The following is a 17,718-nucleotide window of genomic DNA, read 5'->3' as shown; positions in this document are numbered from 1 at the left end:
TCAATCAGAGTGGTATTAGATTGGTATAGAGGGGAAGGGGGTACAAATTAAATATGGGTGAGCTGTGCACACTCTATATAATTACTATTAGATTGCTTTTATCTCATTTCATATAGTATGCCACTAGGCATGTAAAATGGACTACATCTTTGGTCTTTAGATTACAAAATTGACAAGGCTTCATCATACTTCATAAATAAATGGCTATATGTATAAGATAGACACTTAAATTTAAAATGGATAAGGCAATCAGATACTCTAAAATCAATCTTATTTTTTTGTTTATGAATAAAAAATGGAATACTTATTTTTTGGTTTGCACTAAAATAAAAACAATTTTTTTTTCAAATTTTGTGAGTAAAAAAAACATAATATATAAAATATTCTTTTAAGTTTGCATTTAGTGTAAATGGTTAGAGACGGGTCTTATAATTACGTTAAGTCTCAATTTGTCCAAAACATAGAAAGTTCAGCGTTGGCATTAAGTCCTTTAGAGCATCCACTATAGGAGAAAGGGGATGGACGGGGCAGAAACAAAAATTGGTTATAAAATTTAGTGAAAATTGGTTATAAAATTTCGGATCTATTGGAAATGTCCGCCTATAGTGGCAGAAACAAAAAAATTGGGGCTGTGGACAAAAAATTGAGGCGGGGCTATTGGGGAAGGCCGCCTATAGTAGATGCTTTTATAGCGTGGGCAGGCAGAACAACTGTATAGTTGACAAATGGTGAGCAATAAAAGTTTAATCTGGCCCTATCTGTGCTTAATAAAAGGAAACCAGATGCAATAAAAAGAGAGAAAGTGAAGTGTGGATTCCATGAACCGTGAAACAGGAGCAGATGGGGGCTCGGAATCAGAATTTGAAAAGGGTTGAGGAAAGATGAGATTAAATATAATAGTAATAAATAAGGTGAGTAGTAGCCTCCTCGTGCCCCGATTGGTGGGTGAAGTTCAAAACAAACAAAACAGTGATAATAGTGTTAAAATTAGAAATGAATTGTGTAGGAGGTTGAAATCGCTGCTCTGATTCCAGCATGATCTCCATATTCAATTCATGTACACAGCCCCCTTGCAAATTTAGAGAGATCAGAAATAGTGCCTTTGACATATGTCCTCCCTTTATTCGCCCTCAATTCCGTATATACTACTTGTATCATTATACGTATCCATACTCACACCAAACGTACGAATCCAAACCCTACATAACATAGATAGAGAGTGAGAGAGAGCTCCTCATTACATTGATGCAGCATATATATGGGTCCATTGTCCTCTTAATGAATTCAAATCTTTTTTTCTGTAAAGACACGATCCGGGTCTGCCGCTCCTCACACCACTCTCCCCCCTTTCTTCAAAATAGACGAGGACAAGTAAAGATATTCAAAATAGAGAGGAGATGGAAGATCAATACGGCATGGGCGATCTGCGGCACTACACGAGCAGCCGCCCTTTGTTTCCACCGCCGGACTCGCTATCCAGCCACCCGTACGACATGCTCATCTTCCCCTCAGATTCCGGTAATAAAGGAGGTGGTGGCGCGGCCGCGCACTGCTACAGCGGGTTCGAGAGTGCTGGGAGATGGCCGCGCCTGGAGACTCTCACTCTCCTGGAGATCAGATCGAGACTCGACCCCAAATTCAAGGAGGCCAACCAAAAGGGCCCCTTGTGGGATCAAGTCTCAAGGTATGTCTCAATTTTTTCAGTTTACCCTAATTTTCTTGGTTGTCAATTTAATCAAGATGCACAATCACAACTAAATTCAACAATTGGTGAAATATGCTATGGTCGGAGATATAATCAATCTCTAAGGTCTCTCCTCTCTCCTCTGCTTTCCCTTTTCCAAAACTACTAATTATTTAATTAACAAAGCTGGAATCCAAGTCGAGTTCAAGATTTCATTCATTTAATTTGCTTTATTCCTGTGTGACAGTCAGCTTGCATCACTGAATTTCTGCAATATTGTTTCGGGCAACAAATTTTCCAACTTTCCAGCTGCAATAAAGATTAATTTTTTGGGTGTTTCTAGCAATCTTTATTTCAAGTTTTAATATTCTAGAAAAGACGAGGGCTGCAACAGCTACTTTCTCAGTTCCACACACGCAAAAGTTTTAATTAATGTTTTTATTTTATGTATGAATAGTCGCATTCTTCTAAATTGGGATGCTCTACGCCACTGTATCCACAAAAACACATGAGTTCTTCCATCCTCAGCAAACATCAATATCACATGAAGATTTCCCCTAGTTTATGAAAAGAAACTAGGGTAAACTCATCATCATTTATTGATTCTCCACCATTTTCATTAATTATCCAATTTTCTTCCAAATTAAAACTAAAAAAAATTCAGGATAATGTCCGAGGAGCATGGATACCAGAGGAGCGGCAAGAAATGCCGAGAGAAATTTGAGAATTTGTACAAATATTACAAGAAGACGAAAGAAGGCAAGGCCGGAAGACAAGACGGCAAACACTACAGATTTTTCCGACAGCTCGAAGCCCTCTACGGCGGCGAAGCTAACATTGGTCCAACTTCAAAGCTCTCGGACACGAGCCTCAGCCTCTCGAACTACTCGGACGCGGACACGAGCTCGTCCGACAGCAGCGACTGGAAGGCTAAAATTAGCGATTTCATCGACACGCATATGAGGAAGATGATGGAGAAGCAGGAGGCGTGGATGGAGAAGATGATGCGGGCGATGGAGGAGAAGGAGAGGGAGAGGGCGATTAGAGAGGAGGAGTGGAGGAAGCGCGACGCGGCGAGGGTAGAGAGCGAGCGCGAGCTCTGGGCGAGCGAGCGCGCGTGGATCGAGTCGCGCGACGCGGCGCTGATGGACGCTCTGCGCGGCCTCGTCGGGAGCGGCAATTATGTCAGCAAGAAGAGCAAAGATTATCGCGGGAATGTAAGCTTGAGTCCGAATCAGGATCCGAATCCAAATCCGAATCCGAATGCGGCGTCTGGCATTAGCGAGAGCTGCTTCAGGTACTTCATGGATGCCTCAATGATTGGGTGAAAAGCTAACTACTTTTCTTCCATCGCCTGCACTTTGTAGTAATATTAAGCTTTTGATTTTATGTGTCTTTTTTTTGGGTCGATTTTTTTTCTGTTGAATGATTGAATTACTTTCACCAGGGACTTATTTAGTTTTACTTTTACTATTATTATTATTATAATTAATGGGAATTTTAAGGTTTATTGGAGTGTTTATGTGCGGTGGATGGGATACATGGAAACATTAATCATTTTTTCTGGTTTCTTTCTTTTGGTTGCATTAAAAGCTGAGTCCTATATACATTGTCTGATGGGGTTCAATGTAATTCCTCGAAAAGATTTTATGAAATAAAGTTACACACCCCGTCTACCATTACAATTCCACGTTTAAGAACGTGGACTATAGCCGCGAGCGGGGCGATGGCGGGGCGGAAGCGGGGCGGCTTATAGTGGGAAGGGTGTCCGCCGCGGGGGTGGACGCGGCGGGTGAGGGGAGGGACGGCGGACGCGGAATCGCCACGTGCGGGGCGAGGACGCGGCTGAGGGTGGCAGAGAGAGAAGGAGTGAGGCTATAGCCGCGGCTGTCTATTGCAGTAGCCACGGCTGACGCGGCGGCGCGGCGGTTCGAGAAGGGGGCGGCGGTGGGAGGGGGCTGTCCGCCCCCTATAGTGGACACCCTAACATAACACAAATTTTAAGAAATGGAATAGGAAGTGAGTGAAAAGATAAAAATAGAAAGTATATTTTATTTTTATATATTACTTTTATAATAAAATGTAAGTGAGACAAAGTGAATGGAATGTGGGGTCAATTACTAAAAATAATACTAAAAGACAAATGAAATATTTATTGGTAGACGGACGAAAATTGGAAAATACAACGTTTATTAGTGGGTGGTTTTCCGGGAAACCGGCGGTTTTCGTCAGAAACCGCCGGTTTCCGCCGGTTCCGGTGACTTTTCAGAGGCTAGGTCGTAGGTGCATTGTTTAGGCCTGCAAAACCGGTCATAAACCGCCGGTTTTCTGACGCAAACCGTGGACGAACCGCCGGTTTATGCTTGAATCGCCGGTTCCGGCGGTAAACCGGAGGTTCGGCCGATTTCAAATTTCAAATTTTTTTTAATCCAATTTTACTCCTATAAATACCTCACTTCTCCTTCATATTTCCTTACCCCATTCTTGTGTTAATAAGGATTTCATTCTCAATCTTCATTTCTCTATTCTCTCCTCATTCTCTCTAATTGCGCAAGTTTACGTTTCAATTCTACACTTTCTACTCACTACTATATTTGTTGTTGTGCTCATAATTTACCACTTCTTTTATATTTCATACATATTTCATTCCAAGTCCATACTACTTTCATTTATCAATATGTCTTCTTCTCGTGGTGGATCGGGACGTGGTGATCGGGGCAAGGGAATAGCCCAAGATCAAAGTACTACGCGTCCCTCAAAATCTCGACGACCTAGTCGTCGAGATGTTATGGAAGAGGTTTCCCGATTGGCAGCCGAACGCATGCAAGTAAGTAATGAAAAATTTGTTTTCCAATTCATATGTTAAAATTTCATTAAATTTTTTTTTTTGCGTTCATACTTTTAACTTCTACGTACATAATATTTGTAGATGGAATAAGATCATAGGACCGCCATGCTACTTGCTGAAATGCAACAAGGTGGGGGTAGGGGAGGTCGTTCCCAACAAGATGAGGAGTTCGACGTTACTATATCGTCGGACTCGGACAACAACGAGGATAGATCGCATTCTCGTATTCCTTCTAGCACCAGCGGAAATGAGGAGATGCCTTCCCCTCCTCCACCCGCTACTAACCCGACAAAAGCTTTGAAATCGGACATTTTTGTCAAACACTACAAAAGGGTCCCGGTGGTGATTCCAAATCCTCACGATCCGAACTCTCAAGAAGAGACTTCGGAGTTTCATGTTTACTGCAACTATTGCCATAAAGTGTACAAATGGTCCGCCGGTGGTGGATATGGCACCCTCCGTCGCCATTTGGTGACCAAGCATCCGGTAGAATGCGGCACTACCTCTACCCAAAGCCAACTAAACTTCCAACCCGCCGGCTCGGGTTCGTCAGGTACGCCTCTATTTAAATATGAGAAAAAGAATTTTGATGATACAATGACTAGATGGGCGGCTATGAAGCATTTGCCCTTTAATGTTTTTGATGACAAAAGTTTTGAGGTTACTATGCAAAGTGGTTTGAATGTAGCAATCAAAAGAATAGGTAGAATGACCGTGCAACGATCTACCGTTCGGCAATGCTTGGAGAAAAAGGTAGAATTATCACGTTATTTAGTTAACTTGGGCCACAGGGTGAACATTTGCTCAGATGTTTGGACGGATTGTTTTAACCGTCATTCATACATGGGTATTACGGTTCACTTTGTGGACAATAGTTGGACTTTGAACAAGCGTTTAATTGGTTTTAGAGAATTTGAAACTCCACACAATGCACCCGAAATTGCTTCTTTGATTATACAAGTGTTGAATGAGTTTCAGTTATGCAACAAGATATTTTCTATCGGTTTTGATAATGCAACTGCCAACACCGCAAGTATCGCCGATTTGATTGCGGCTTGTACACCGGTAATTGGAGGTAAGTATTTTCATCAAAGATGCATTTGCCATATTTTAAATTTATGTGTACAGGATGCGCTTAAATTATGGCAAAAGCATGTTTCTCCTATTAGAAATGCAGTTAGATTAATCCATCAAAAGCCACCTATTGGCAAAGCATGGAAGAAATATTTCCATCAAAAGAATGTCAGGTACACGAATTTTACTATGGATGTGTCTCATAGATGGAATTCGACATATGATTGTCTGAATTCTACTTTGACACATAAAGATGCTTTATGTGATTTTTATAGAACTAATCCCTACCGTGATTTATATCTTTCGCATAGTTGTTGGGATAACAGTTTGGCTTTATTTAAATTGTTCAAATATTTTAAAAATGTTACTGTTGAATTGTAACACCCGTACCTTAAGTAAGAAATTAATGTTATGTAACGAAATAATTGATAAAATTATTCCGAGATGCTGTGCTTCTCGATAAATGTGATATGGGAAAAAGTTATGGTTTATGTGTTAAATGTGAAAAGGAACGTGCTTAATTGTCAATTTGTGAACGTTGGGAGACATGTTGGAGGTCTCGTTGAAAGAATGACGATGAAATTGCTATTCTTAGCAAGACAAATGAATTCATGTGGAAAGGAATATATGTTGTTGGATAACGATGCGCGTAAATCGAGAAATGGTCGAAGGGATATTATATTTGGGATAACACCAAATATAATTTGATGCCGTTAAACGTATTTTAATTTTTGGTTATGAAGAACAAGATAACAAAAAAAAGACCCGTGAATTTTTTTTATTAACAAAGGAAAATACGAAAAAAATAAAGTATGAATTTATTTTGGGTTTTTCAAAATAAATTTGAGTCCAATTAACTACAAAATAATTTGGATCCTAATTTTTTTTCTTTTAATCCACCAAATAATAGCTTTATTCTCAATCTTTGGCTTCCAATTAAATTAAGCCCAAACCAACAATATGAAATTAAATTATGGAAGCCCAAGTATGGATTTAATTTAACTAAGCCCAAAAACCCCCCATCTTCTTCTCATTCTCTCTTCCTCTCCCCATGTTCGACGGTTTCCTCCTCTTCAAGGAGGAGACTCCTCATTGTTCCACCTCTCCACCTTCCCCATCAATATCTACACCCCAAAAGCCACCCCCACTTACTCTTGTAACCATTTGCACTTCACACAAAAAAAAGAGAGAGAGAGAGAGGGAGACTTGCGAGAGATAGCCGAGAGGAAGGGGGGAGAAGAAGGAGTTGCAGTACCATTTTTTTTCTTGTTCAACCACATCAAGTTTAAGCTCTTGAGGTATACTATTTCTTCCATCCTCAAAGCATGAGGTGTTTATTAGCTTTGCATACATGTAATACATCCTTGTTTCATAGTTCTTCCATAACCAATTCACGTAAGAAACCGACTTAGAACCTTACAAACGATTGTCGTACGTACCCGGAACTTAGAAAGAACATAGCTTTATGACCATAACGTGCATTGCGGGACGATTCGGAGTGGTTTCGGTGGAGGAAGAACCGCCGCCGGCGACGGGCAGCGGCGGACAGCCGTGCTCGACGATCCGGGGCGGGCGACGGCTTCCGACGGCAGCTCCTCTTCCCCGTGGCAGCAGCGGCGGCGTCGTGGCGACACAGCAGTGGCGTCGCGGCAGCAGCGGTGTCACGGCGAGGCAGCAGCGGCGGCAACTCCCCGGCGGACAACACCTCCTCAACGACGGCGCAGTAGCGACGACCCCGTTGACGGCGTCGAGCCGGAGAGAAGGCGACGGCGGTGTGCCTCCGTCGTGGGGTGGCGGACGGCAGTGGAAAAGGGAGACGGGGAGAGAGAAAGGGAGAGAGAGAGAGAGTGTGTTGGAGAAAGAAGATAGAGAGTGAAATAGGTTTTGGGCCAGGTACTTTTGTTGGGCCATTTAATAATTAATTGGAAGATTAATTTGATTTTGGGATCTTCTTTTTAATTGATGGGGCTCACTATTTAATCTTGGAGGAATAAGATGGCTAAGAAATTTAATCTTGGGAGGCCACCGAATAACCGAAAATGCACAACAATCGAGAAAGAGAATTAAAAGATTTTAATTAGAGTGCATGCATTCTAAATATTGTCGTTACCGAGAATTTATATGAATTTTATGTATTTTCCGAAAAGGTGGTTCGCACGCACGCTAAAAGTCGGAACGAGGAATTTTACGGAAATCCTAAGCTTTTGAGGTCGGCTTTATTCTTTAACGTTTATTTTAAATTGATATGTTATGGTGTAATAAGGATGGTTTCAAAAAGTATGTCATGCCGTGTTTATGTTTTGAAACTGCCTATCTGATTGTCTACTAGAATAAAACTCTACTAGATTTTGATGGTTAACGAATTCGGGTCTAACTGGGGTCTAAGCCCTACTTAGACTAGTGCACTGATGGGGATCGTGAGCCGTCCCCTAGGTCGGCCGGTCCAGTGATCGAGATTGTGGCCACAGTCTCGTTTCACATGATGGTTCAGATATGGTATATGATGGAGGATGATGTTAGTCCGCGAGGACACTTTTTTTTAAGGAAATGTACTTTAGTGTTTCTCGGCCTTTTTAAAGTAAAACCCGGGATTCACATGATGATGGCTTGACATATCTTAATGATGAATGTGTTTCGGGCATGAGTTCACTGGGTGCATCAAGTACTCAGCCCCTGCATATGTTTTCTCTATGTGCAGGTTGAGCGAGGTCGGGAGGCGGAGGATGTTGAGTGATGATCCAAGAACTGTTCCGGTTACTATTATGTCTTCATACATAGTAGTAGCTAAACTCTTATATTGCTTCCGCTACTCAATGTTTTAAGAATTTCTGTTATTCTCGTTAAATTGTTGAACTCTGTTATTCTCCATTATGCAATATCGGGATTGAAACTTTGGTTAAATAAATGAAATTTCATCTTTGATCGTTAAGTTGCATTGTCTTGATTGTTTTCCCCTTCTTCCCCGCTTCTTAATTCCCCCACTAGTCACGATTTCCCGTGCTTCCTATCCTTAGGAAGTGCAGCCGTGACAGAATGGTATCAGAGCAATTTTTCCTTCCGCTCTGGACCGAGAGTCATTTATTCAATCTAGTCTAGACTCATTTCGCTAGACTAAAAGAGTATCCGTTTAAAGCTCAACACTCCGTCTCACCGCGCTCAACACGAAAGAAGGCAAAAGTTTGAAATGAAGCAAGTTCGATGTGAAAGAGCGAATGGGGCGCAGAAAGGCGCGAATTCCAAGGAATGATGAAATGACGAGGGAAAACCTTGTGAAGCGCGATTAGCGTTAGATCGAAGGATTGACGAAATTGCAAAAGTACCAAGTTTATAAAATACGAAACATCTATCCTTAGATGATAACTTAACAAGGAAAGAACTGTTATGACTTTTCCTTATGGAAATCGACAGGTATATGCACGGTAACACGGATGACGTTCTCTATACGTTTTATCTTTTCTACCTTGCTTTGTGTCTTTTTCGGCGGCTGGTTGCTAAGGGAACTTACTTTCATGTAGATGGCGATCATGATCCACGCACCGCTAAGGGGAAGGTAAGTCAAGAATGGATTGCGGGCGGTGGAAATGTATCGCGGGTTCGAGAGGGACGAGAGGGCCCCTTTGATATCCTATGTCGCCGATTACTTGACACTATGGCGGGATGCTCATGGCTGTGGAGTGAGGCACTATGAGGGGATTAAGAGGTTGATTGATGGACTACCGACGCCTTGGAATAGGTGGGCCGACGAGGCTTCACGGTCATACATTTGGCATAAGCTCCCCGACTATAGCATGCAAGGAGACATGCATGGTTTTGTGAAGGTACTCTTGGAAGCCATGGTCGATGCTCGTGACGGACCACCACCCTATGCCCCACCTAGAAAGGAGGCATCCTCATCGAGTCGCAGCCCCTACAGCGGGGGTCCGTACGAGGGTGAGACGCCGCAACCAAACTTCCCCAAGAGGAGGAGGCTTGGGATGCGCACCTCCGCACCTCCCGCGACGGAAGTTCTTGTGATCGATTAGCATATCGACGTCGCTACTTATGGGAGGGAGAACGATGAGAAAGAGGAGGAGGATCCCATGGAGGATGAGGAAGACCCCGAAGAAGAGCCCCTTGCGAGAGAGGTTGAGGTTGACAGCGAGGAAGGGGCGAATTATGAGAGAGCTCCCGAGGAGTAGCGTTTCGTTTGCTGTTTGTTAGCTTTTGAATGTTTTGTTTTGACGAACTATGTAATGCTTCTTTCGAAGTTTTGTGTGTTCTCTTGTTGCAAAGACTTTGTGGAATCACGTACCTCTTTTGTTCGAAGTTAAATAAAGTTTCCGTTGTTTTACCGTTGTGTTCGTTTTGCCTTGTTGTGTTTGAATGGGAAAGTTTGTGATATCACTTTTGGAAAGATTGTGTGGTGTGGTGTGGTGATGGTAAAATTGGACTTTAGTACTAACGCATGTGTTGAACAGAATGCCTCCCCGACGTGCAGCCGTTCACCACGAGAATGAGGCAAGCAACGAGACCCAGAGCAGTGTGGGTCCTGAAGGACAATCACAACCACCACCACCACCTCCACCACCGCCACAGCCGAAACGGAACATCGAGAAGGAGTTTCGAAAGGAACGTCCTCCCGTGTTCGATGGAATGGGAGATCCAACCAAGGCCGAGACCTGGATTCGGGCCATAGAATGCATCTTTAAGTTCTTAAGGTGTACCGACCAGGAGCGCCTGTCGTGCGTGACCTACCAGCTTACCGGGTCCGCCGAATTTTGGTGGGAGACTAAACAGCGGACAATGACGCAGGAACAGTTAGACACCCTGACGTGGGAAGATTTTAAGGAGGAACTGTATGACAAGTACATTCCGAGGAGTTACCGCAAGGCTAAGGAGGCCGAGTTCTACAATCTGAAACAGGGGCGGATGACTGTGACAGAATATGACCGTGCCCTATGTGACATGTCTCGATATGCACCCGAGCAGGTAAACACAGACGAGAAGATGGCGGAGAAGTTTTGTGCCGGTCTGAGGCACGAAATCAGGATGGCTTTGGCATGCCGTGGCAGACTCTCGTATGCCGAGTCATTATCCCATGCACTGGACATGGAGGAAGCGATGCCACGGGAAAAGACGGTTACACCCACTACTCCAACACCGCCGACCCCACAACAGAATATCCGGGATAAGAGGAAATGGGACGGGAACCGCGCACCCTTTGACAACAAAAGGTTCCAGAGTACCCCAAACTCTTCCCAGGGAAAAGGAAAGCAGGCTGCTCCATTCCAAAGTGGAGATTTCCGTCAAAGAGCACCTCCTTGTGCCAAATGTCAGAAGAACCACATGGGAGAGTGCAGAGTCGGGACCAGCGTGTGCTACAAGTGTGGGGGAGTTGGACACTTCACCAAGGAGTGCCAAGCAACAATAACACTGGAGGTGGGGGAACACCGACCGGACCTCGAGGGAATCCTACACCACCTCAGCAGCAGCAGCAGCGTCGCCAACCATACCCAACTCAAGCTAGGGCCTATGCCTTGGGACGCAAGCAAGCTAAAGCCCCACAGGGGGAGCCAAAACAAGAAAATCTGGCAGGTATGGGAACACTACTTGACATGCCTGTTGCTGTTCTGTTTGATACGGGTGTGTCGCACTCTTTTATATCGCACTCCTGCGTGAATGCTTTAAGACTGCCTGTTTATGAACTTGAACATAAGATGAACGTGAACTCACCGGTAGGAGGCCTTGTAGAAATTTCACAATCTTGCTCGAACATAGAACTCACGGTGGGAGAACTTAGCTTAGTGGCTCACAACTTGCACGTTATGCCGATGGATAACGTGGACATTATTCTGGGGATGGACTGGCTAGCTGAAAACTATGCCACTATCCGATGCCAAGAGAGGCAAATCTCGTTACAAACCCCGGGGAAGGAGCCCTCTACCTTCCACGGAATTTCGATGAATCAGCGAACTTGTGTGATATCGGCACTTCAAGCAACTACGATGATTAGAAAGGGGCGTCCTGCCTATCTCGTGTACCTACAAGGACATGACAAGGGAGAAAGGAAAGTTGAAGATGTGGCAGTGGTACATGAGTTTCCCGATGTATTTCCCGATGCTTTGCCAGGCCCTCCGCCTGACCGACACTTGGAGTTTACTATCGATCTGGAACCAGGAGCCGCACCAGTATCGAAAGCACCATATAGGATAGCACCGAATGAGTTGGAAGAACTCAAAATCCAGCTACAAGAACTACTGAACTTGGGTTTTATCCGACCGAGTGTATCGCCGTGGGGAGCACCTGTGCTATTTGTGAAGAAGAAAGACGGGACACTGAGAATGTGCATAGACTACCGGGAGTTGAACAAATTAACTCTCAAGAACAAGTATCCCCTGCCGAGAATAGATGACCTGTTCGATCAACTCAGGGGAGCAGGAGTATTTTCGAAAATGGATTTAAGGTCGGGATATCACCATCTGAGGGTACGAAGGGAAGACATACCCAAGACGGCATTCCGAACGAGGTATGGGCATTATGAGTTTGTAGTAATGCCGTTTGGACTGACAAATGCACCTGCAGTATTTATGGACTTAATGAATCGAGTATTTCATCCATACTTGGACAAGTTCGTTCTGGTATTCATAGATGATGTACTGGTTTACTCGAAGAATGAAAAAGAACATAAGGAACACCTAAGGATCACGTTGGAAACACTCAGAACGGAAAAGTTGTACGCCAAGTTCAGTAAGTGTGAATTATGGCTAAAGGAAGTGAATTTTCTGGGGCATATTGTGACGGCCGAAGGGATTCGAGTTGACCCTGCAAAGGTGGAGGCCGTACAACAGTGGAAGGCGCCAAAGACCCCAAACGAGATTCGGAGTTTCCTTGGACTGGCAGGATACTACCGGAGATTTATTGAAGGATTTTCTAAAATATCAAGGCCAATGACTCAACAACTGAAGTAGGGGACCAAGGTCAATTGGACACCGGAATGTGAAGCTAGCTTCCAATTGTTGAAGGAGAAGTTGACCACCGCACCTATTCTAGCCGTACCGGAACCGGGAGTAGACTATGTGGTTTACACTGATGCGTCGAAGGTTGGACTGGGGTGTGTTTTGATGCAGAACGGTAAGGTGATTGCCTATGCTTCGCGGCAGTTGAGACCATACGAGTTGAACTACCCTACTCATGACTTAGAACTAGCGGCTGTTGTGCACGCATTGAAGATTTGGAGGCACCATCCCTACGGAGTTCAGTGTGAGATTTTTACAGATCACAAGAGTCTGAAATACTTCTTTGAACAGAAAGACCTGAACATGAGACAACGCAGATGGCTCGAGCTAGTCAAGGATTATGACTGTGGCATTAACTATCATCCGGGCAAAGCAAACGTAGTGGCGGATGCTTTGAGCCGAAAAGCCCAACCGCAGTTAGCTACTTTTCTCACTCAGGAAGCGGAGTTGATTCGCGATTTTAGCAAGATGCGATTGGAAGTAGTAAGAGCTCCGGAAACCGTGAAGGGAAAGATTGCCACCTTGGTAATTGCATCCGATCTACGGACAAGGATAATAGAAGGGCAGCGTAATGATGAAAATTTAGAGAAAGTTCGACTGAAGGTGAGAAAGGGCGAACAAGAGAAGTTTCGAGAGGAGACTGATAATGCTCTCACCTACGAGGGGAGACTATGTGTGCCAGGCGACGAAGGATTTCGAAATGAAATTCTGACCGAGGCACACGAGACTCCATACACCGCTCATCCTGGAAGTACGAAGATGTACCAGGACTTGAAGGGATCATTCTGGTGGGATGGAATGAAGAGGGACATAGCTTCGTTTGTGGAAAGATGTTTGACGTGTCAACAAGTAAAAGCTTTACATCAACGACCCTATGGGAAGCTGCAACCGTTGGAAATCCCGGAGTGGAAATGGGAACATATCGCTATGGATTTTGTGACGGGTTTGCCAAAGACCCGGCAAGGGAATACCGTCATTTGGGTAATCATAGACCGCCTCACCAAGAGTGCACATTTTATACCCATCCCTATAACGCATGGATCCGACAAGCTAGCTCGGATTTATGTGAAAGAAATCATTCGGCTACATGGAGTGCCAGCGACAATCACGTCGGACCGATACACCAGGTTCACTTCAAGATTCACTTCAAGATTTTGGATAAGTTTGCAACGAGAGCTTGGTACGCGACTGAATTTTAGTACCGCTTTCCACCCACAAACCGATGGGCAGTCCGAGAGAACGATTCAAACTCTCGAGGACATGTTGAGAGCCGTGGTTCTTGACAGAGGAGAAAATTGGGAAGTTGTACTACCTTTGATCGAGTTTGCCTATAACAACAGTTTCCAGGCGACAATATATATGGCCCCATATGAAGCATTGTATGGGAGGAAATGTAGATCACCACTCTACTGGGATGAGGTTGGTGAAAGAAGAATACTCGGGCCAGATTCGGTCGAAGAAATGATAGAGATTGTGCGACAAATTCGACAAAGGATAAAATAGCACAAGACCGACAGAAGTCGTATGCTGATGTCCGGCGTACAGATTTACAGTTCAACATGGGAGATAAGGTGTTTTTTGAAAGTATCTCCGTTGAAGGGAATAACGAGGTTTGGTGTAAAGGGGAAGTTGAAGCCACGATACGTAGGGCCTTATGAAATCCTTGAGAAGGTGGGACCCGTAGCGTATAGGTTGGCACTACCACCAAGTTTTGGGACTGTGCATAACGTTTTCCATGTGTCACAATTACGAAAGTATATGTTCGATCCCAAACACGTGGTGCATCAAGAGGAAATGATTTTGAATTCCGACTTGAGTTATGAGGAAAAGCCCGAAGCTATTTTGGACAGGAAAGTGCAGGAGTTGAGGAATAAGTCAATCGTTTCTGTGAAAGTGCTTTGGAAACACCATGGCCACGAGGAGGCTACTTGGGAACTCGAGGATAAAATGAAAGAAAAAAATTTCGTTGGAAATGAGTAAATTTCGGGACGAAATTTCTGTTAAGGTGGGTAGAATGTAACACCCGTACCTTAAGTAAGAAATTAATATTATGTAACGAAATAATTGATAAAATTATTCCGAGATGCTATGCTTCTCGATAAATGTGATATGGGAAAAAGTTATGGTTTGTGTGTTAAATGTGAAAAGGAACGTGCTTAATTGTTAATTTGTGAACGTTGGGAGACATGTTGGAGGTCTCATTGAAAGAATGACGATGAAATTGCTATTCTTAGCAAGACAAATAAATTTATATGGAAAGGAATATATGTTGTTGGATAACGATGCGCGTAAATCGAGAAATGGTCGAAGGGATATTATATTTGGGATAACACCAAATATAATTTGATGCCGTTAAACGTATTTTAATTTTTGGTTATGAAGAACAAGATAACAAAAAAAAAGACCCGTGAATTTTTTTTATTAACAAAGGAAAATACGAAAAAAATAAAGTATGAATTTATTTTGGGCTTTTCAAAATAAATTTGAGTCCAATTAACTACAAAATAATTTGGATCCTAATTTTTTTTCTTTTAATCCACCAAATAATAGCTTTATTCTCAATCTTTGGCTTCCAATTAAATTAAGCCCAAACCAACAATATGAAATTAAATTATGGAAGCCCAAGTATGGATTTAATTTAACTAAGCCCAAAAACCCCCCATATTCTTCTCCTTCTCTCTTCCTCTCCCCATGTTCGACGGTTTCCTCCTCTTCAAGGAGGAGACTCCTCATTGTTCCACCTTTCCACCTTCCCCATCAATATCTACACCCCAAAAGCCACCCCCACTTACTCTTGTAACCATTTGCACTTCACACAAAAAAAAAGAGAGGGAGACTTGCGAGAGATAGCCGAGAGGAAGGAGGGAGAAGAAGGAGTTGCAGTCACCATTTTTTTTCTTGTTCAACCACATCAAGTTTAAGCTCTTGAGGTATACTATTTCTTCCATCCTCAAAGCATGAGGTGTTTATTAGCTTTGCATACATGTAATACATCCTTGTTTCATAGTTCTTCCATAACCAATTCACGTAAGAAACCGACTTAGAACCTTACAAACGATCGTCGTACGTACCCGGAACTTAGAAAGAACATAGATTTATGACTATAACGTGCATTGCGGGACGATTCGGAGTGGTTTCGGTGGAGGAAGAACCGCCGCCGGCGACGGGCAGCGGCGGACAGCCATGCTCGATGATCCGGGGCGGGCGATGGCTTCCGACGGCAGCTCCTCTTCCCCGTGGCAGCAGCGGCGGCGTCGTGGCGACACAGCAGTGGCGTCGCGGCAGCAGCGGTGTCACGGCGAGGCAGCAGCGGCGGCAACTCCCCGGCGGACAGCACCTCCTCGACGACGGCGCAGTAGCGACGACCCCGTTGACAGCGTCGAGCCGGAGAGAAGGCGACGGCGGTGTGCCTCCGTCGTGGGGTGGCGGACGGCAGTGGAAAAGGGAAACGGGGAGAGAGAGAGTGTGTGTTGGAGGAAGAAGATAGAGAGTGAAATAGGTTTTGGGCCAGGTACTTTTGTTGGGCCATTTAATAATTAATTGGAAGATTAATTTGATTTTGGGCTCTTCTTTTTAATTGATGGGGCTCACTATTTAATCTTGGAGGAATAAGGTGGCTAAGAAATTTAATCTTGGGCGGCCGCTGAGTAACTGAAAATGCACAAAAATCGAGAAAGAGAATTAAAAGATTTTAATTAGAGTGCATGCATTCTAAATATCGTCGTTACTGAGAATTTATATGAATTTTATGTATTTTCCGAAAATGTGGTTCGCACGCACGCTAAAAGTCGGAACGAGGAATTTTATGGAAATCCTAAGCTTTTGAGGTGGGCTTTATTTTTTAACGTTTATTTTAAATTGATATGTTATGGTGTAATAAGGATGGTTTCAAAAAGTATGTCATGCCGTGTTTATGTTTTGAAACTGCCTATCTGATTGTCTACTAGAATAAAACTCTACTAGACTTTGATGGTTAACGAATTCGGGTCTAACTGGGGTCTAAGCCCTACTTAGACTAGTGCACTGATGGGGATCGTGAGCCGTCCCCTAGGTCGGCCGGTCCAGTGATCGAGATTGTGGCCACAGTCTCGTTTCACATGATGGTTCAGATATGGTATATGATGGAGGATGATGTTAGTCCGCGCGGACACTTTTTTTTAAGGAAATGTACTTTAGTGTTTCTCGGCCTTTTTAAAGTAAAACCCGGGATTCACTTGATGATGGCTTGACATATCTTAATGATGAATGTATTTCGGGCATGAGTTCACTAGGTGCATCAAGTACTCAGCCCCTGCATATGTTTTCCCTATGTGCAGATTGAGCGAGGTCGGGAGGCGAAGGATGTTGAGTGATGATCCAAGAACTGTTCCGGTTACTATTATGTCTTCATACATAGTAGTAGCTAAACTCTCATATTGCTTCCGCTACTCAATGTTTTAAGAATTTCTGTTATTCTCGTTAAATTGTTAAACTCTGTTATTCTCCATTATGCAATATTGGGATTGAAACTTTAGTTAAATAAATGGAATTTCATCTTTGATCGTTAAGTTGCATTGTCTAGATTGTTTTCCCCTTCTTCCCCGCTTCTTAATTCCCCCACTAGTCACGATTTCCCGTGTTTCCTATCCTTATGAAGTGCGGCCGTGACATGAATTGTCGGGTGTTTATTATTGCACTGCTGTTCATGTTTTGGAGCATTGCATGTACATATCCCTTGGTTTTAAAACTGCAATGAAAAATGCTTCCTCTTCTCCCGAGTTAATGTGCGTTTTGTATTATATGATTGAAAAATGGCTCAAGTATTTCAGTGAGATTCCTAACGTGTTTTTGATTGCAAAGGTATTGGAGCCAAAATGGAAATTAGCAGGTACTTCTAGAATTTTAGGTTTTTATTATAACAATTTGAGTTCAATTGATCTTGGTCCCCTTCAAGCAATCCAATCCGATACCAGTGACGAATTTGGAGTCGACCTCTCAGAAACCTTTCAAATAAACCTCCCGGACCGGTCAGTTGTGCAACAAAACCTCGAGTTTAACTTGCGCTCTCTCTACACCGAATATGAAACCAAGTATAACACCACTCACCAAGTCAGAAGACCCCCTCCTCCACAACATAA

General features: G+C 43.5%; 1 protein-coding gene across 1 annotated transcript; it reads left to right on the top strand.

The window, feature by feature from the left end:
* The first annotated feature begins 1,038 nt into the window (after positions 1-1,038).
* LOC121797638 (trihelix transcription factor PTL-like) lies at positions 1,039-3,202 on the top strand. Its single transcript, XM_042196275.1, has 2 exons — positions 1,039-1,684; positions 2,349-3,202. Exons 1-2 carry the CDS (start codon positions 1,398-1,400, stop codon positions 3,010-3,012), a joined length of 951 nt encoding a protein of 316 aa, XP_042052209.1. The 5' UTR covers positions 1,039-1,397; the 3' UTR covers positions 3,013-3,202.
* Positions 3,203-17,718: the final 14,516 nt, after the last annotated feature.

This window comes from Salvia splendens, chromosome 4 (genome assembly GCF_004379255.2).
Source record: "Salvia splendens isolate huo1 chromosome 4, SspV2, whole genome shotgun sequence".
In the NCBI taxonomy this organism is placed as follows: domain Eukaryota; kingdom Viridiplantae; phylum Streptophyta; class Magnoliopsida; order Lamiales; family Lamiaceae; genus Salvia; species Salvia splendens.
Note: the sequence above shows the minus strand (reverse complement) of the source record. Positions and strands in the feature narration are given on the sequence as shown.